Source organism: Panthera onca, chromosome B4 (assembly GCF_046562875.1).
Source record: "Panthera onca isolate mPanOnc1 chromosome B4, mPanOnc1 haplotype 2, whole genome shotgun sequence".
NCBI classification, from domain to species: Eukaryota; Metazoa; Chordata; class Mammalia; order Carnivora; family Felidae; genus Panthera; species Panthera onca.
This window is the reverse complement of record NC_138345.1, coordinates 63,129,333-63,149,971: the sequence shown is the minus strand read 5'-3', so window position 1 is coordinate 63,149,971 and position 20,639 is coordinate 63,129,333. Positions and strand designations below refer to the sequence as shown.

At 35.3% G+C, this 20,639-nt stretch overlaps 1 protein-coding gene across 2 annotated transcripts in view; it reads left to right on the top strand.

Moving 5' to 3' along the window:
- The window catches only part of IPO8 (importin 8), an 85,662-nt gene that overhangs the window by 22,338 nt on the left and 42,685 nt on the right, over nucleotides 1-20,639 (top strand). For both annotated transcript variants that reach the window (XM_060658023.3, XM_078449956.2), the window contains 11 exons: nucleotides 732-826; nucleotides 1,678-1,762; nucleotides 4,056-4,190; nucleotides 6,012-6,111; nucleotides 9,121-9,197; nucleotides 9,485-9,601; nucleotides 10,033-10,122; nucleotides 11,568-11,733; nucleotides 12,913-13,073; nucleotides 13,906-14,031; nucleotides 17,708-17,774. In XM_060658023.3, the coding sequence (XP_060514006.1) occupies nucleotides 732-826; nucleotides 1,678-1,762; nucleotides 4,056-4,190; nucleotides 6,012-6,111; nucleotides 9,121-9,197; nucleotides 9,485-9,601; nucleotides 10,033-10,122; nucleotides 11,568-11,733; nucleotides 12,913-13,073; nucleotides 13,906-14,031; nucleotides 17,708-17,774 (1,219 nt within the window). The remainder of the gene's footprint in view (nucleotides 1-731; nucleotides 827-1,677; nucleotides 1,763-4,055; nucleotides 4,191-6,011; nucleotides 6,112-9,120; nucleotides 9,198-9,484; nucleotides 9,602-10,032; nucleotides 10,123-11,567; nucleotides 11,734-12,912; nucleotides 13,074-13,905; nucleotides 14,032-17,707; nucleotides 17,775-20,639) is intronic.

Here is a 20,639-nt window from a genome sequence, read left to right as displayed (position 1 = left end):
GGCTCTGAGCTGTCAGCACAGACCCTGATGCGGGGCTCGAACCCAGGAACTGTTGAGATCATGACCTGAGCCGAAGTCAGCTGCTTAACCAACTGAGCCACCCAGGCACCCCCCCCCCCCCCGCCCTTTTTTTTCTTTATTTTAGTTCTTTTTTTTTTTTTTTTTTTTAACATTGACAGTGTATCATTTTTATCTGTAATAACAGTGATGCTGTATTTCACTAGTCAACCTAATAACTAGTCAAAATAACTAAATTAAATTACATATTTTTAAATGTAAGCTTGTCTTCAAATATGCAATATTCTTTCTTTTATCCATATCTTGGGACAGATTATATTGAGGTTTAATTTATATACAAAATATACAAAACTTAGGTAAGAGATCAGTGAATTTTGACAAACATTTACCTGCATCACTATTTCCTAGATCAAGATATAAAACCTTTCTGTCATCCCAGAGTTTCCTCAAGGGACATGGTGTTGTGTATTTTGTTTTACATTTATTTGGGCCTTTTGAAGGTAGGAGATAAATGTGAACAATAGCATTAGTTAGTTGAAATTTGCTTTGCTTATTTAATTCCTACCTAGCAATCCGTAAGTAAGAATTTGCATTTGTATGGCAACCTAAACTCACTATAATATTAATTTATAATAAGATTTATTTTGCTTTTGTTATTTACATAAACCCCTTTACCATGCAGGAATTTAATCTGGGTGTTTTTGTCCCCTTAGGAGACTCTGCAGATTGATGAGGATGATAGACCAGAACTAGTCTGGTGGAAGTGTAAGAAATGGGCACTACATATTGTAGCTCGTCTCTTTGAACGGTAATTCTGTTTACTAGATTTGTGATCTTATGGTCAATACCTCAGTACTGAATATAATAAAGCTCGATAGGTCCCTTGATCCTTCACAGTATATCACTGTTAGCCTTGTTTTTTATTTTTGAGAGAGCGAGAGAGCGAGCGAGCGAGTAGGGGGAGGGGCAAAGAGAGGGCAGGATACAGAATCTGAAGCAGGCTCCAGGCTCCAAGCTGTCAGCACAGAGCCCGACTCAGGGCTGAAACTCAAGAACCATGAGATCATGACCTGAGCCAAAGTCAGATGCTTAACCAACTGAGTCACCCAGGTGCCCCTCACTGTTAGTCTTTAAAGCCACAGTGGGCAAAAAGAAGTCACCCTTTGTTTGTTTTAAGGTAGGCCTAACTGTGATTATTGGCTTTGAGATTATAATGATGTGGACAGTCTTCTCTGGTCTTTCTGTTCTTCTGTAAAAAAAGAATGGGCATGACATTTTTTAGTTCATTGGAAATACCTAGGAATTGTACAAGAAGGTGCATGGCTACTTAGTTCCATAAGAAAGTTAGTGAAATTTAATTATTGATGCATTTTTTGAAAAAGAAAAAAGAGTCATATGTAATATTTTTATTTGTAATATTTGCCCTTTAGGAACTCTTGGTTAAGTAGGTGGAAGATTCTGTCTGAAATTTTAAGTATGGCCCAGAATCTAAGTACAAGCTTATTATGATTTCATCTTGGGGCTTGTGGAAAAGGGGCAAGTGTTAGTTTTCTGCCCACATAGCATAGATCTTTCAACAAGGGATGGTATTTAAACCAGTGAGCATGCTCTTGTTTTAAAATTTTACAGCATTTAAACATTTTCTCTTTGTGTTTTAAGATATGGAAGCCCAGGAAATGTCACAAAAGAATACTTTGAATTTTCTGAATTCTTTTTGAAAACCTATGCAGTGGGAATTCAGCAGGTAATAAACGTATGCTTTTTAAATAGAAGGACAGTTACTCCTGAAAATAGTTGTCATTTCTATTCATTTAAAAGTAGATTATGAACATATTAATACATTATATATTTATAGGGGATAAAATGGCAGATCTGGGAATCTAATATAGTGCAATCAGTTTTAGAACCAAACGTCCTAGGGCAGCTTGCATAAGAAGTGTCCTTCCAAACTCCTAGATGCTAGATTCAAAGCTTTTAAGTTTATTGATACTGATGTCACAGTGACCCGTGCTTAGATTGGGTTCTTCTATTAACTCTTGGACCTCTTATGGGTTTCTTATTCTCTGTTCGTTTGATCTCCCCTCTTTGTTCTAAACTTTTATATCAGAAGATTTATGTAATGAATTGATTCATTTCAAGAGAGCTTGAGCTCAGAAATTAAGATCTTTGGTTGAGAACTTACACATTTTTGTGGAAGTTGAGGAACAATTCTCTACAGTGCAAATTAGGAGTTCTTGAGAAATAATCCAAGTTGATATTAATATTTAAAATGTACACAGGACATTTGGGCATGAAGATTGGTTGAGCTGTATTGCCATTTGAATCACATTTTTGTTTATATTTCAACAAATAAAATTTAATAACTATTCAAGCACTGGCTGTTTCAGGACTACAGTGAGGAAGCAAAGATTAATCAGACATAGTAAAAGGCTTTAATGATATAGAGGGTGTTTCTAGATTTTTATAAATCTATGCATATTAGTCTTCTTTATTGTCAGTGATATCAAGCTAACTGCCTCAAACCTGTCATCATAGATGGAGTACTTCCTTTTATAGATGATCGTTTTGTCTACTATCATTTTATAGATTATCATTTCTAAAAAGTACCTTGCAACAATTCAGGAAAGCTATGCCTGTAATTTTCTCACAAATTATTTTGTTGGCCCACAAGACAGTCTGTAGGGAATATTAGTGAATAATGAATAAAATTATCTGTTCAGCCGTTCAGTATGGGAACTAGGATAATCAGGAAGCCAGGCAGTTCTGTCTTCTATTATTTCCACTGCAGTTAAACTCATTAACCATCTTGAAGTTGATGCCTTCTTGAAGTGTGTTCGGCCGAGTTTTTCCAGTGTCATGTAAACGTGTGTATGTTTTGTATGTACATACACATTCAGATTTGATGGCATTGCATCCATGTCATAAACTATTTGTACGTTGGTTATTTAAGATATATATTCCTAGCATTTAAAAATTATTTTCTTATTAAAAACTGTTGTCTCCTTTTTTGTTGTTTCTTTGGGTGAGCCAAACTGTCTAGGAAGACCCATGTTCCATAGCATCCCCTTTTGGCCTGCATTGCAGAAAGGGCATTTAGGCGATGGTGGGACTTCTTACAATGCTTGTAAACCTAATTTTACATAACTTGAGCTGAATTTATGTTCTGAGTTCATCAATTCTGTACATGTTTTGAGAGAACTCTCTTTATTTAGCAGTTTAGGTTTAAGCTTGCTATCCTGAAGTGCTCTGGGACTGGGAATTGGAAGATTTGGATTTTGTCGTAGTGCTATCTCTGATGGGCAGGTCCTTGGGATAGTCATAAGCCACTTTGGGCATGGTTCCTTCCTTAGAAACAATTTAAAAAAAAAAAAAAACAAAAACTTTTCAGTTTTGTGTTATATTTACAAAGACTTTCTGTGGTGTGGGATTATAAAATAAAATTCTTCGATATTTTCTTCTAGGCATTCTATGCTTTCATTTTTGTTGTTGAAATAGTTCCCCATCTGGAATTAATTTTGGGATGGAGTTTAGTTAGGGAGCCAATTTATTTTTTTTTCGTGGGGCTAATCAGTTGTCCTGATACTGTTTTCTGGATAACTTATTATTTCTCTTCCAATTTGAAATGCAGCTTTATCAAATAATTAAAATCTGTTAATGGTATCTCTTGCTGTATAGATGTTTTCAGTGTTCATGTTGTGAAGTCTGTTATTATTTCTCTTAACCGGAGTCTTAACTTATTTGAAGAGCTTAGTTACATGGAATAGAGCATAGACTTGTGACTTGTTCTGCGTTGTTCCACAGGTTAGAAGTAGGACAAAAGGCTGGAAATCCCAGTGAGACGTCCTTCAGTTCAGTATAACTTGGATCCATCTAATTAAAACTGCCCACATGTTTTCTCACAAAATATTAGTTTCTCTAAAAATCAGTTTATTTGTATTTTTGTGGATTCTGGGTTTTATGTCATGCCTAAAATGCCCCTCCCTTTAACCTTAAAATTATTTATGTTCTCCTATACTTTCTTTCCCATTTACCTGTAGGTACTACTAAAAATTTTAGACCAATATAGACAGAAAGAGTATGTAGCCCCCCGTGTTCTTCAGCAAGCATTCAACTATCTCAATCAAGGGATTGTTCATTCTGTCACCTGGAAGCAGATGAAGCCACACATACAGGTCAGTGTCAGGGAATAGCTCTCCAAAATTATTCTCTGGTTAAGTTAGGTTTTCTAGACACTAATCCTGTATGTCATATTTAACATATTTTTATTTCTATTAATTTCAAATGTGTGCAGTCTTATATTTGATAGGAAGGGCTTGGAAATTTAAGTATTTGAGAAGAGTGAAGCTTTCAAGTTTAATAGAGTTGTAAGACCTGGATTCATTTGGTCTTTCTTGGAGTCTCATGTGGCCTCAGTTTCTCCTCTGTTCAGTTGGCTAGTGTTTTTCTATCCTTCTTATCTTCTTTTTTTTAATGTTTTTATTTATTTTTGAAAGAGAGACAGCATGAGTGGAGGAGGGGCAGAGAGAGAGAGAGAGGGAGACATAGAATCTGAAGCAGGCTCCAGGCTCTGAGCTGTCAGCACAGAGCCCATCGCGGGGCTCGACCTCACGAACCATGAAATCATGACCTGAGCCAAAGTCAGACGCTCAACTGACTGAGCCACCCAGGCGCCCCTCTATCCCTCTCATCTAAAGGTCACTAGGATCAGATGTGGTATTGTATGCAATAGCATTTTGAAAAGAGTCACCAGGGCTGTACTAAGGTAGTATTATTTTGCAGTAGATGAAGCCTGAAGCATGATCATTTTCTTTTGTAGATAGAAGCTAATGAGGTTTTTATTTTTCTTTTTGGCTTAAGTTCTGTAGCAGAAGTTATAGTTTTCTGTTTTTATATCAATTGTTTACTTAAAGATAGAATTCAGCCTCATTAAAGAACAAATGAGAATCAAAAATTATGAGCCATTAATGAATAAATTCTTATATGTATGTAGATAATTTTAGGTAATTCAGGGATGTTAGGAACTGAATTTTTTTTTTTTCTCAAACTGTGAATTCTTAAATTCTGTAATCTCTATGATAGTTCCTAAAAAGGAAAACACATTTCTTTACTTTGCCTTTGGTGTCCAGGATGGAATTTGCTTAGTATTACTTTATTACTGGTTTTATAAATATAATATCTTTTGTTTTCTGTACCTCTTAATAATATTTGTCTAATCCTATTGATCAAATAGTGATAATTTCTTTGCAGTTAATAATGGTACTGATTTCATTTTATATGCTATGTTCTTATAAAGTAAGAATGGATTTTTTTTCTTTACTTGATGCCTTTGGCCTTATTTTTACATAGCCATTGTATAGGAATAAGAAAAGTCCAGTCTCTTCGTTGAATTTTTTTCTCCCAGAATTTAATTTGGAATAAGTGAGAAGAGATGATCCTATTTCTACATGTATAATTGTTAAATGGGCTTAGTAGAGCATTAGCAGCAGATGTGATTTTTTTTCTGACTGAAACCTGCATTTCTAGAGTAGGAAATTAGGTTTTTGAAAGTGGAAGAGGAAAAGAAATTTTAATATTGCTGGCACGTTGACATTTAGGACCAAAATGGAAATGTAAGAATGTTCACAATAAGAAATACAATAATAAATATAATCTTGGCTTGATAATTATCTCTCTTCCTTAAAGAATTAAGGTGTGTTTAATATTGATCTGTTAGTAAAACTTTATTATCCCTGCTTTTGCTTCCAAGAATAGCATTTCCATTCATCTCTTTATATTTTAATCAGTTGTTTAAAAACAATCTTAAGTTTAATTCTGTCTGCCCCACACCCGCAGGCTCTTGCTTTCCTGCTTTCCCCTCAGCCAACACAGGCTGAACACAAAGATTAACAGTTTGGAAAACGAACATCAGAAAGGCTATCAGTAAATACATTATTAATATTCCCCAAATTTGAATAGCCTATAGCCATTTGTTGTTTTGTTTTTTCTCTTCTTAGAATATCTCTGAAGATGTGATTTTTTCTGTGATGTGTTATAAAGATGAGGATGAAGAACTGTGGCAAGAAGATCCATATGAATATATAAGAATGAAATTTGGTAATCGAGATGATTTTATTCCTCATTACATTAGTCCCTTGATATGTAGAGTAATATAACTTAATTTATATTTTTAAGCAGATTTTATTGCTGTATTAAATTCCCAAAGTTCTGCTTTACATGAGAAATTCTGAAGAGTTTGATGTTCTCTTGAGCCAGTGGACTTGAGGCCTTTGAGTGTAGAAGATGGAAAGCTGTTTTGTTCACCCCTCTTAGGGGTGCCGAAGCAGTCATGGAGCCAGCTACAACATTTTCTGTTTTGATGCTGATCTGGAGGGACCATCCCTATCTCTACCTTTGGGAATACCCATTTGTAGGTTGGGTTGTTCTTAGTCTGGATCGTTTGGATTTCTGCATATTTTAGGAGCATTCCAATTTAGTATGCTTCTTTATCTTAGTGGCTAAGTATTCCAGAAGAGAGTGAGATTACCACTGTGTGGTCCCGTTCTCTGGAGGTTCTTTTTCCTTGGATTTTTCTGGCAGTTATTGAGTTGTGTAGGTTGCCTGAGTTCATTCCCTTTTACCCTGGTTTAAATGAGTCGCTTCATGGAATACTGTCACTTAACATAGCAAAATGTTGTTTGAATACCTGTTTCTCCTGCAGCTTAGAGCCATTTGAGGGCAGGGACTTTATCTTGTTTATTTGCTTTATGTTGCATTCTCCATCCCTCCTACACCTCTCCATTCCTCTACTAGTATTTGGCTCTAGTCTACCTTCAGTAAATGTTGAAATAAATAATTGATAAAATTAGCCCTGCCCAAGTCATGATGAAGATAGTGACAACACGGTGCTTTTCCCTTGTTGGGCCAGGTGTCTCTGGCTACTTCAGTTCAGTCTGCTGGTATAGATGCTAAATTATTGGGTTATATTATTTTTACAGTGCTTTGTACTTAGTATTGTTTGGTCTATTGAGTGAGGGAATGCCTCTTGTCTTGGAGACAAAGTATGGGAAAAGCAAATGAATGAGAAACAGTATTTACCATCTGCTTTATCCCTCTGTTCTACCATTTCCTTTTGAAAGTCATTTCACATATGCATGATTTATTTCTCCTTCCTAACGCTTTTGTTTTCTGGAAAAGAGTGATTAGCCTATCTTTCTTCTGTCTTCTTCAAGATATTCTTTTAGTGTTTAGTTTTTCTTTAATACCTGTGTGTTTTTCTAATGTGCAGAGTATTTGCTTAGTGTTCAGGAAGCTATCATTATTTCACTTTTCATGTTGAATGAGATAGTATCTCAGTTTTTAGAAATATAATACTTAAGAGCTGTGAGTGTTGATTGATAGAATTTACATTTTATTGATTAAAATAATATGGACAATTCAAGACTAACTGAAGTATTTTTTGAAAAATAATCTTTTGTGTACTAGAACATAGTGCCTACTATTTTTTTACTTTTGGATATATTGGATGCATATATTTTGGATACATATATTTTACTTTTGGATAACTATAGGAAAGAATAATTATAGAATCGTGTAATTTTCTTTTTACATTTTTGTCATTTATAGTTATTTACATGAACAAATTATTCTTACCTAAATGCATTGACTGATACTAATAATGTTTTTAGATTTGGTAAAAACTATGAGAGCTCACAGGTTCCTGATGTTATGACATTATGGGTGTGACGCTGGCTTGGTCACTTATTTCTAAATTTTATTAAAAATTTTTTTTAATGTTTATTTATTTTTGAGAGAAGGAGACAGAGCATGAGCAGGGGAGGGGCAGAGAGAGAGGGAGACACAGAATCTGAAGCAGGCACCAGGCTCCGAGCTGTCAGCACAGAGCCGGATGCCGGGCTGGAACTCATGAGCTGTGAGATCATGACCTGAGCCAAAGTCAGACGCTTAACCGACTGAGCCACCCAGGTGCCCCACTTGGCCACTTATTGTGTGATTGTGGGCAAGTTACTTACCCTCTCTGAGATGCAGTGTTTTCAGCTATAAAATCAGCAATGCTAATAGTGTTGGGAAGATTAAGCAGGATAATAGTTTATTAACTTATTTAACTGCTTAGAGTAGAATGTTAGATGGTTGTAAAATCTTAGCATAGTGTCTACCAAAGAAGTAAGTGCCTGGTACAGTAGGTAATCTCATTAGTATAGTGCCTGGCACTCAATAAGTGATAGTTATTAGTATTATTACATTTGTATTTTATATTTTGGCAAAGACTTAGATTTTTTTTTTTTTATATATTGAAATATGGGCATATAAGATACTTTCCAAGTTTTCAGATTTTTATCTATAACTACCTATTCTGAAATTTGTGAAATTTTTCTTGACATTAAACAGTGTGTTTTAAATAGGTGTGTATTCAATAAATGCCCATTGAATACCTGCTAAATCTACCTGTTGACAGAGCTGAGCGCTGGCCTAGCAGTCCATCAAGGCTTTTACATTTGTGGTTCCTTGGCTTGGAGAGCCTTCTCTTTAGAATTCCATGTAGAGTTTTCTCCCTTATTCATTCAATTTCTGCTTAAGTGTTGCCCTAACAGAATTAAAGATGGTTTCCCTGACACCCCATTTCCCTCACTCTCCATACTCCATCATTCTCTTTCTCCTTATCCTGTTGTATATTTGTTCTGAGCCTGACTTATTATGTGTGTATGTGTGTATATGTGTATAATTGGTTTCTTTTTTTTCCACCATGTGAGCTCTGTGAGGGCCCTGTTTGATCTTTGTGTCCCCAGAGCCTAGAACAGTGCTGGCACATAGTAAGCACTAAATAAATTGTTGTTGTTTTTTGATAGAAAGCACTTTTCCTGTGAAACAGATATGCCAGCCATGTATTATTCTCTTTAATATGCTTGTTTAAAAGGACAGCCTACAGAGTTTGATAAGTAATTGTGCATGGGAGCACCGGTACACCTTTAACTTTTTTATGCTATAAACCAGTGTCATATGTGGACTGTTTTATTTTTTTGTTTTGGAATAGTGGTCAGTCAGGTTTAAAATCTATAATAAGTAATTGTATTTTTACTAATGTGGTTTAACCTTTTAAAATCTTAGATATTTTTGAAGATTATGCTTCTCCCACCACAGCAGCCCAGACTCTCTTATATACTGCTGCAAAGAAAAGAAAAGAGGTATGCAGTAATTCTTTTTAAATCCAAGATTGAGAGGTGCACTGTGTGGATTTGACACTCTGTTATACCCCTAGTATTTGACAAATTATATTATTCATTATAACCTATCACTTTAGGAATATTTTTCTGTCCTAGTAAGGGAAAAGGGTTGTTTTCTTAATTATAATTGCTTGATAAAACACAGTAAGATGGCTTTAGTTCTGAAAATTTGTACATCCTATTTAATACTATAGCAGTTGGGCAGTGAAAGCTCACGTAGACTAAAACAGATTCTTCTGTTTCTGTAGGTGTTACCAAAAATGATGGCATTCTGTTATCAAATCCTGACAGACCCGAACTTTGACCCTAGGAAGAAAGATGGAGCCCTGCATGTGATTGGTTCCCTTGCTGATATTTTATTGAAGGTTCAACTACTCAAAATATAATTTACTTGAGCATAGGCAAATGAGAGGATATGACAGTTATGAATAATTTAAAACTTGTGACTGCTTCTGCATAATTGATTTGACTGTAAACATCCTTTTCTCTGTCACCCGTTTCTTTGATTAAAACAAAAATTTTACTTTGTCAGTTTTTCAGCATGAAACTGTTGCTAAATTAAAAAAGGATGCAATATGACTTTAGTGTTATTGCTGCAAAAGTCAATCAGTATCAAATTATTTTGTAAGGTACTATTTCTTGTTTTAAAACATACAATATGTAGGTCAAATAATTTTATAAAATTACACATAGAAGTATATTAAGCATAAGTCATAATAAACACTTTATTTGGTTGTGATTTTTATATATGAAAAAGGCATTGATAAGTTAAAACTTCATATCTATCTCCTAACAGAAGAGTTTATTCAAGGACCAAATGGAGTTGTTGCTACAGAATCATGTATTTCCACTATTATTGTCTAACCTGGGATATCTTCGAGCTAGAGTAAGTTTTCCATATTTCCATTGTGTTTCTTAAAATGTTCATTTGTGGGGCACCTGGCTGGCTTAGTTAAAGGAGCATATGATTCTTGATCTTGGGGTTGTGAGATCGAGCTTCACGATGGGTATAGGGATTATTAAGAAAAATAAACTTTTCTTTTTTTTTTTTTTTAAAGAAAAATAAACTTTAAAAAATGCTCATTTGTAAGATATTTTTTGAACTAAATGTTTTTGGATAAATTGACCTTTTACCATGTATCGGAACAAAATGAAGTCAGTCAGACTGTCCCTTATGGTCACATAAGCTGAATAAAGAACAAACTAATAAATAAAGGATTTATGGATTTTAATTCCAGCTGCTTTAGATTTTCACTCTAGCCCCACTTGCTGCATTCATAAAACATGGAGTGAGAGGGATAATGTTATAGCAATAGTACAATGTAAATTTGTAAACTGATTAATTTTCAGTGTCCAAAACAACCTGAAATTCTAGTTTGGCTAAAACCTTAATTAGTACAGATAGTATATTAGGTCGATATGCCTTAGAAAAATGGAGACGATAATAATTCACATAAACTTATTTGTGTTCTAAGTGTATATGACTTCTAGAATCAATATCTTTTATGGAGAAATAAAAATAGAACTTTAATTCGAGAGCCTAGTGTTTATCTTTATAATTACATCAACACAAAAAATGTCTTGCTATAAAGAACATACGTTAACAATGTCTTACACACTAAAGCCTTTTTATAAACAGATGGCAACATTCCCTGGAGAAGTATTTGGGCACATGTAGATTAGAGGTATGGAGGGCATACAAGTGTTTTTATAGGTAGGCTGTAACCTTTGACAGGCTGTGTGAATTGTAATTCTCTTGCTAAAAGTCTTTTAGCAGTAAAACAAATTACCGTTAATTGTGTCTTATGTACATGGAGAATTAAAGTAATAATATGATTCTGTGGTCTAATAGTTTAAAGTTTGGTAATCTATATAAGATTTAAAATTCTTCATACCTTATATGAGCAAAAAAGTTTGCTAAGTCCTTACATGAGTAAGGGAAAATAATATTTCATTTGTTTGCTGGGAAGGCCAGCAAATGAAAGTTAAACGTTGGTTTGTAGTAGCTCTTACATATAAATAACACATTAGTTATGACTCATAATATTTATTAAGCATAAACAGGATTTCTTTTTTCAGAGACGCTTCAGTTAGGCCCATTTTCTTTTCCCTGTGAAAAATTGCGTATAGATAATTTAGAAGTAACAACTGCCTTTTTAAATAAAAAGAGTGGGAAGTCCAGAAGTTAAAAACTATGGGTAATATGCTACCCTCCAAAAACAAACAGTACTTGGTAGAGTTAATGATATTTTACTAAGAAGTTCTTATGTGCATGACTTTATTATAGAATGCCACAATCCTAACAGTTTCCTACTTAATTTCTTCTTATAGTCCTGTTGGGTACTTCATGCGTTTAGTTCTTTGAAGTTTCATAATGAGCTCAATCTGAGAAATGCAGTCGAACTGGCAAAGAAGAGCCTGATTGAAGATAAGGAGATGCCTGTCAAAGTTGAAGCTGCCCTTGCTCTTCAGTCATTAATTTCTAACCAGACACAAGGTAAAGCCAAAAATACCTTTTAAAGGGTTTATGTTATTTTATTTTTTGAAATCCTTTCTTCTTATCCTAATAAGGATGATTTCTCTGAGTCTTCAGGTGCAAGGTTTAGATTTCTGAGCTTTTGTTCCCTCAGAATTTTATAGCAGTTTATCCTTGCCCTTTTCAGGAGTTCCTATTGACTGGTCTCCAGAAAAATTTTGGATTAGGAAATAAGTTGATAGTTATTGGCCGCTGGGGTAGGCTGGGAATCAGGAGACCTGGTGTCTAATTTTGATTGTGCTACTAGGTTGCTGTGTAAGCCTGTGTAGAGGCATAACATCTGTCAAGGGTTAGCTTTCCATATATTTAAATTCAGGGGATTGAACTAAATGGCCTCAAGAGACCTTTCAGCTCTAGGACTCTGATTCTACTAGTTCTGAAAGTAGCAAGTGGAATTTCTGGTGAGTGATAACACAGATAACTCGTTTGTTTGTTCAGAAGAATATTCTGTTCAAAGTTCAAGTAAACCTTGGGAAGTAAATTCATTTTTATGAAGTACATGAATCTAATTTACTTCTGTTCAACAGTGTTTCAGTGGGAAGACTGAATATTGTACAAGGACATGTGGGAGGAAGTATTCAGCATAGTTTTTATGTACATGATTTTTTATACTTATATCTTGATATATACATGTTCTGTAAGTCATCCTGATGATAGAACATTTGTATAATTAGAATTTCTCAATGAAGGGTCTTGGCATTTTGGGCAGGACAGTTCTTTCCTCTGTAGGATTGATTGCCTTTAATTAAGGGGAAGTGGATGTGTTAGTGAAGATTATTTTGGTATAGCTTTTAAAAAATTTTTTTTATTTTGAGAGAAACAGAGAATGTGCTGTGGGGAGGGACAGAGAGAGAGGGAGACAAAGAATCCCAAGCAGGCTCTGTGCTTCAGTGCAGAGCCTGATGCGGGACTTGAACTCACAAACTGTGAGATCATGACCTGAGCCGAAACTAAGAGTCAGACGCTTAACTTACTGAACCACCCAGGTGCCCTGGTACAGCTTTGTATCTTATACCATAAAGCAAGTATCTGTCAAGAGCCTATTACCCTGTGTCACTTAACCTTGTGACCAAGTTAATTTCTATCGCCAATTTTGAATACCTAATTTTTTTACTCATTTTGTTTGTTTTATTGCATTAGCTAAGGAATATATGAAGCCACACGTAAGGCCTATCATGCAGGAGCTGTTGCACATTGTTAGAGAGACAGAAAATGATGATGTTACTAATGTTATCCAGAAGATGATATGTGAATATAGTCAAGAAGTAGCTTCAATTGCTGTTGATATGACCCAACATTTGGTAAGAATGGGCAAAGTTTTATGTTAGTTTGAAAATAAATTCAGCCTTGAATAATAGAAATAAAAGCCTTGACTGATCTAAGTAAATTGAATTCCAAAATTTGGAGTTCAGTTTTATATGTAATTGAAATGTTAATATAAAAATGTTTGCTCTAGTAATTCTGACAGTTGTTAATTTCTATATTTAATTAGACTTAAATCTAATAACATTGGGATCATTTCATCTGTAATATTCTGAGATTTTACAATGATGTAATTTGTGAGCTTTTTAAATTTTCATTTTGTGGGTTTTGAATCTGGAAACTCATTTCCTTCAGTTTTGGGCAATTTTTGCATTACTTATTTGATTAATTTCTCCCTACCATTTTTTTTTTCCCTATTCTATAGTTCTGATAAGGAATATTGGATCAGGACCGAGTCTTTAATTTTCTTACCTTTTTTTCTCATCTTCCATGTCTATCTGTCTTTTTTGTTTCATTTTCTAGGTGATTTCTTAACTTTGTCTTCTACCTTCTATCAAATTTTTCACTTGACTATTGCTAGATTTCAGTTTTCTTAGACTTTGGGTTTATTTGTTTAATGACAACCAAATGTTAAATAATAGCTAATTGTTATAACTAATGTATATTCTACTCTAGTGACTAGATAAGGAAAAATTGACTGTACTTAAAACATGATAGTCTATCATTGATTTACTTGGTAAAGTGTGTAACTTATGTTTGAGCAATGCTGACGTCTAGATGAGTGCCACTGCCCTTTTATTAACTTACAACAACAACGAGGGGTAGGTGTAACATTACTAATTGTTGAATATGTTTACGTTATGTTCATAGGCTGAGATATTTGGCAAAGTCCTTCAAAGTGATGAATATGAAGAAATCGAAGACAAAACAGTAATGGCGATGGGAATTTTACATACTATTGATACTATCTTGACAGTTGTAGAAGATCATAAAGAGGTGGAATTTGTGTTTTATTATGTCATTATAGTACCATTAACTGAAATTTATATGATCAATGGGCATGACTTTAAAGTTGCTATATAGGGGCGTCTGGGTGGCTCAGTTGATTAAGTGTCTGACTCTTGGTTTTGGCTCAGGTCATGATCCATGGTTCATGAGTTCGAGCCCATGTCAGCTGTGCTGACAGCTGCAGAGCCTGCTTGGGATTCTCTGTCTCCCTCTCTCTCTCTGTGCCTTCTCTGCTCTCTATCTCTCTCTCTCAAAATAAATCAACGTTAAAATTGCTATTATATATGTTGTTAGATTTTAAAAATTACCTTCAAATTTTCAAAGGCCATATTAAAATGATTGGGGGGAAATATTACATGTTGTTGTAAGGTATATAGGACATTTCTGTATTATTAAACTGAGTTTAGTTCATCACATCTGTGTTCCAGGCTAGATTTTTGGGGAATATCAAATTGAATAAGACATGAACTCTGCCTTTTGAAAAAAAATTTTTTTTTTAACGTTTATTTATTTTTGAGACAGAGAGAGACAGAGCATGAACAGGGGAGGGGCAGAGAGAGAGGGAGACACAGAACCCAAAACAGGCTCCAGGCTCTGAGCTGTCAGCACAGAGCCCGACGCGGGGCTCGAACTCACGGACCGCGAGATCGTGACCTGAGCTGAAGTCGGCCGCTTAACCGACTGAGCCACCCAGGCGCCCCGAACTCTGCCTTTTGGAACTCACAGTCTAGTCCTTCTTGTAGAGAGTGATAGCCATTCAATCACAGTGGCAGATATTAAGTAGTGGAACAAAATTCAAATGTAACAAACATCATGAGAATGGAAGGGAAGAAGAACTTAAAACATCATCTTTCTTAAACTGAATTCCAGAACCATATTGGGAGAAGAATTTGTGCAGATAGTTATTAGGTGCTTTCCCCTCTGTTCACTGATAGGATTTTACTAGTGTCACCATGAGATCACTGGAGCTGGTAAATGGTAGTGTCCTTTTGCAGAAGTGGAAAACAGGTTTATGTAGTATCAGGAGTCTTGCTCATGGCCATAGAGTTTTGGGTTTGCAGTCAGATTATTCTGATAATATATCCATTTATCTCCACCTGAAACCTGCCACCCTCCTCCCCAAGTATTACATCGCCTTTCAGATTTGAGTTGGTTCCTTCTGTTAGCTCAGGCTGACTTGCTCAGCAATGGCGGCAGCTCCTGTTTCATACAGTGGGACTTAGGAAGCAGGTGGTGGTTCTTTAAATAGCATTGTTAAACCCCGTGGCTGTTGATTTATCCTGTGTTTATCACACACCAGTGGAAAATTACTGGATTCTTAAAAACAGTTCGATATTCTTCTCTTGGGCAGGCCTCCTTCACCTAAAAAGGCTTAATGTGAATTTTTATTCCCATATTCATTATTTTATTTTTGTATTCTTGTTAAAACTGTATGGGCCATTCAGGAACAGTGAGATGTTCCAAATTACAACAAGCATACTGAAGGATAATTCTTTTGCCTTATATGCAGAACTCGTATTTTTAAATTTGGAGACCTTAGAAATCTCCTAATCCAGTTTTCTAACATATGTGTGTGTCGAAGATGGGCAGTAGTAAAATGAGCAGCAGGATTAGTTTGAAAACAAAACAGTACTTTACCTTTTTGTTTTAATATTTTTACTCTTGATATTAATTTTGCATTTCAGATAAAGTTAAAGGAGCATGTGAACTTACTGTGATTATCAAAGGAGGCATGGTTTAAAATTGAGAAGCACTAATCCAATCCAGCTTCCTTACCTATGAAAAAAATGTGAAGCCTTCAGTGAGTGGCTTTACGAAGGTCATAGATAATTAGAGGCAAAACAAGGAGTAGAATCTTGGTCTCCTGACTGCCTGTCTTGGGATTTTGAACTTTGGCTTATTAAAAGCCAACTTTGAGAAAAATCTTTCCTTAAAAGGAAAAATCACATGTGTATGAATACATGCACACTGAATATATGCAGAACAAAATTAGAAATCTAAACCAGATGTTTACGTATATGCAGTTTTCTTTAATGATTTAAATATATTGACAAATTTTCAAACTGGAGATTTTGGATCATTTGAACTTTAACACAGTACTTTAAAGCTGAATATTCAAAGAATATGCTCAAAAGTTGAAATAGGATACTTAGATGGACAATGTAACCGATGATGGAGTTTAATTTTTGCTTATTTAAAAAATATTTAGTACAACCTGTGTTGAAAAATTCAAAAGACATGAAAAGGTATTCAGTGAAATTACACCTTCTCACTCAGCTCCCAGATGTCATTCTCCTCTGTGGAGGAGGTAGTTCCTCTCCTAGGTTTTTGTACCCTTCCAGAGATATTTTCTCTTATAACATCTAAGTAAAAAAAAAAATGAGTGTGTATTTTTTTCTTTTATGAAAATGATAGTATACAGTTTTTATCTGCCATTTTTGAATTATGTCTTGGTGATCCTTCCATAATTATTAGCCACTAAAGTTAGTATTTTTAGTAGTTGCATAATCTTTCTTCATGTGTCAGTTTATTCAACCAGTCCCTCATTAATGAATATCATTTAACTGTCCCTTCCTAAACGGACCTTTGGTTGTTACTAATCACAAACATTGCTGCAGTGAATGGCCTGTTACATGTCATTTGCACAGGTAATAATATGTCTGGAGGACAGATTCCTTGAAGTGGACTTGCTGGGTCAAAGGATCTTGAGAGATAATTGCTAACTTGGCCACATTACACTCCCCAAATCAATGTACAGCAGTGCCTCTCTTCCCAGCTAATACTTTTTGATCATTGCCAGTTTGTTAGGTGAAAAATGGTAATCTTGGGCTTAGAATTTGTACCCTTCTCATGTATGAGAGTTAATATCTTGTTATAAGCTTAAAGTCTGTTTCTATTTCTTTTTTATGACCTTTGCCTTTTTTTCCTCTTGACTTGATTTCACGGGAGCCAATTTGATATTTGTGGTACCATTTGAAAATATTTCCCTCAATTTTTCATTCATCTTTGACTTTTCCCTACACTATGCAGATATTTTTAATTTTTGAAATCAAATGGCTCAATATATTTGTTTCTGATTTTTGGCCTTTGAGCCATTTTCCATCTTCAGGATTATACACAACTTCTTTTCATTTCTTCTCGTATTTCTATGGCCCAAGTTTTCACGTTGAAATCTTTCATTCACTAGGAACTTACTTTATTGTAAAATATGAGGTTAGGAACTAATTTAATTTATAATTTTATTATGGATTTAACTCTCACTTCCATCATTCGTCTGCTTTTCAGAATTTCTTGGTTATTTTTTTCACTTGAAATTTAGAATTGTCAACTTATCCCTCCAAAAAAGTTTTGTTGATGTTTTTACTGGGTTAGTATTTATAGAGTAAGAGTTATCATGGTGGATTTTATTTTATCTTTTATTTTATTTTTATTTATTTTAATGTTTATTTATTTTTGAGAGAGCACAAGTTGGGGAGGGACAAAGACAGGGTGCAGAAGATCCTAAGCGGGCTGTGTGCCGACAGCAGTGAGCTTGATGTGGGGTTCGAACTCAAAAACTGTGAGATCATGACCTGACCGGAAGTCGGATGGTCAACCAGCTGAGCCACCCAGACACCCAGTTATCACGATGGATTTTAAACTAAATGTTTAAATTTGTCTTTAGGTTACTCAGCAGTTAGAGAACATCTGTCTGCGGATCATTGATCTCGTTTTACAGAAACATGTAATTGGTAAGTTCAAAGGTAGAGTAAAAAAGTTAATTGATATTTTTTAACTTGGTAAACTTAAAGTGCATTTTTAGCCCTTCAGATTCAACAGTATGGACAATTTTGAAGGAGAGAAGCTTTCATTTTCTTCTGTTTTTTGGATATACTTTCGAGTATTATATATCTGTATTTTCATTTAGAGAAAAATTTAATACATCCAATTAAGAATTCCTAGTCTTGGAATTGAAAAATGTGAAATGATAGATCTATGTCTTTTCAGAAGTATGAAATAATTATTGTTCCGTTATCTATTATAGAGCCCAACTTCTGAATAGAACCAGTAACTACTAGAATCAGGATGTTACAATAGATGGGAATTTGTAGAAGAGGCTGTTTTTCCAGTATCCAAGCACTTTGCAGGTGGCAGCCCCCAGTCCTGTGCCCTGGAGAGTGTTGCAGCCTAACCCCTTACTTTTGAAATCATTGCTATAAAGCTGTAGTTCTCAAACTTTGGTATGCATAAGAATCACCAAGGAGCTAGTTCAAATGAAGATTTCTGGACCATAACCCTAAAGATTCTGATAAGCAAAAAAAGAACATATTCATTTATGTCTTTATTCATGGAAGAGATTGTAACCAAAAATTCTCCATTTAAAATAAAGCGATCTGGAGGAGTGACACTGTGAAGTAAGATAAAGAGAAATAGTTTATACTAACTTTTTCATCTGTCTATACCAGCTATTTGATTTGAGCAATTGAAATGTCAGGATGTTAAGGAAAGGGGCCTATTTTTGGGTGTAGTGAACAGATGAGAAAGCCATGGCTCCAGTTGCCTGTCTAGTATCTCATTCCTAGCTTTAAGGTGACAGGTGGTCTTTTCTTGTGTCTTTAGTTGTGATGTAATGTTAATGACCCTTTTTGAACCAATATTTGGCCATGCAGGATCTTAGATTAAAAAAAAAAAAAGTTCTGTAAGATGTCATGGGCCGAATCTGTTTTTCTGGGACCCCCACCACAGCAGCCTGACTTTGTTTGTGTCCATGGTCCAGTCTCTTTCCATTGTCTTACTTTCCTTTTCTCCATTGCCTGTTTTCATTGCTAATTTACTTATAAGATTTCATTTATTATTAGAAGCCAGGTTTAGCTATTACTGCTTTATCTTATGCAGGAAGTGAAAGTTAGTATAATCATCCCACCCTAAGAGTCTTCTTGATTGAGAATGATTGAAATAACTTTTGGCGAATTCAAGCATAAATGGAATGTAGTGGAAGGATGTTTGATAGCTCACTGAATCCGTGGGAAGGCTGGAATTGGCTGGAGCCAGCATGATTGTGCCATAGAAGTGGTCTGCTGAGAAAGTCAGTGCTGTCTTTGTCCACACTGGGTCCTAGATTGCTGCCCACCACAGTTCAGCCTCCAGCACAGCTGCAAAAAGTAATCTGCAACAGCTTTGTGCCTTCTAGTTTCTTTGTCAAGTTTCAGAGTCCTGGTCTTCAGCATCTGAGTATCGGGTTGTGCACACGTGCTGAGCGTATGCAAGGAAATATTGGGCTCCTTTTCTGTCTTGAGCCTTTATAAAGTTAGGAAGAGGCGTTTGCTCTCCTTTTCTCCAAGGTGTGGGGTAATGATGAACAGAACTTTCAGATGTTTCATATTCAGATAATGCTGTTTTTCAAGTGATTGTCTTATGTAACAAGTTCTTTCCCAATATCTGTAATTGACATTTTATTTTGTTCTTGGTAAGGCAACTATCTGTCTTATCAGCTTTTGAATATATTGTTTGTTTGTTTTTAATGTTTATTTTTTGAGAGAGAGAGAGAACGAGAATGAGTGGGGGAGGGGCAGAGAAAGATAGAGGCTCTGAAGCAGGTGAGGAGAGCCCAAGGCAGGGCTTGAATTCACAAACCTTGAAATCATGACCTGAGCTGAAGTTGGACTCTTAACTGAGCCACCCAGGCTCCCCATATATATTGTTTTAAATAATGCTACAGGGTCACCTGGCTGGCTCAGTTGGTTGAATGTCCGACTTCTGCTTAGGTTATGATCTCAGTGTTAGGTTCGTGGTTTCGGGCCCCACGTTGGGTTCGCTGCTGTCAGCATGGAGCCTGCTTTGGATCCTCTGTCCCCATCTCTCTCTCTCTCTCTCAAAAATAAACATTAAAAAAATTATATTACAGAAAAAACCTCCAAGCTTCCAGAGTGAATATTAGTTCCTTTTAAATAGGAGGGGCGCCTGTGTGGCTCAGTGGGTTGAGCATCCTACTTTGGCTCAGGTCATAATCTCACAGCTCCTGAATTCAAGCCCCACGTTGGGCTCTGTGCTGACAGCTCAGAGCCTGGAGCCTGCTTTGGATCTGTGTCTCCCTCTCTCCCTGCTCATGCTGTGCCTCTCTTTCTCAAAAATAAATAAACATTAAAAATTAAAATAAATAAGAGGGAAAAAATCTTTGAACTTAAAAGACTTTTGCTCAGTGATGGACATGGTGGGAATTATTTGAAAAATTTTGTATTGAGATTTGTGTTTTCTGATTGTATGTTTAGATATGATGTACTTTTGACTGAGAGCAATAAGAAATATATATGCAAATACAAGAATATTCTCTTTGGACTCTTCTACTTTATAGTGGGTATCACTGACTTGAGATAAATTTTAAAATACTGCACAAGTATTACATGATTTGTAAATTGACAAAATACGGTCCAGAACATAGTTTGTAAAAATATGTGAGACCGGAAGATATTGTAGCCTAGCTTAATTAAGCTTTCCAAAGAACATTAATTATTTGTAAGTTAACAGTACTGTGCACAAGAGATATACAACAATTCCTTCTTGTACCCATTTCTAATATAGCTTTAGAAGTATAACTATATTTTAGTACACAGTATCAA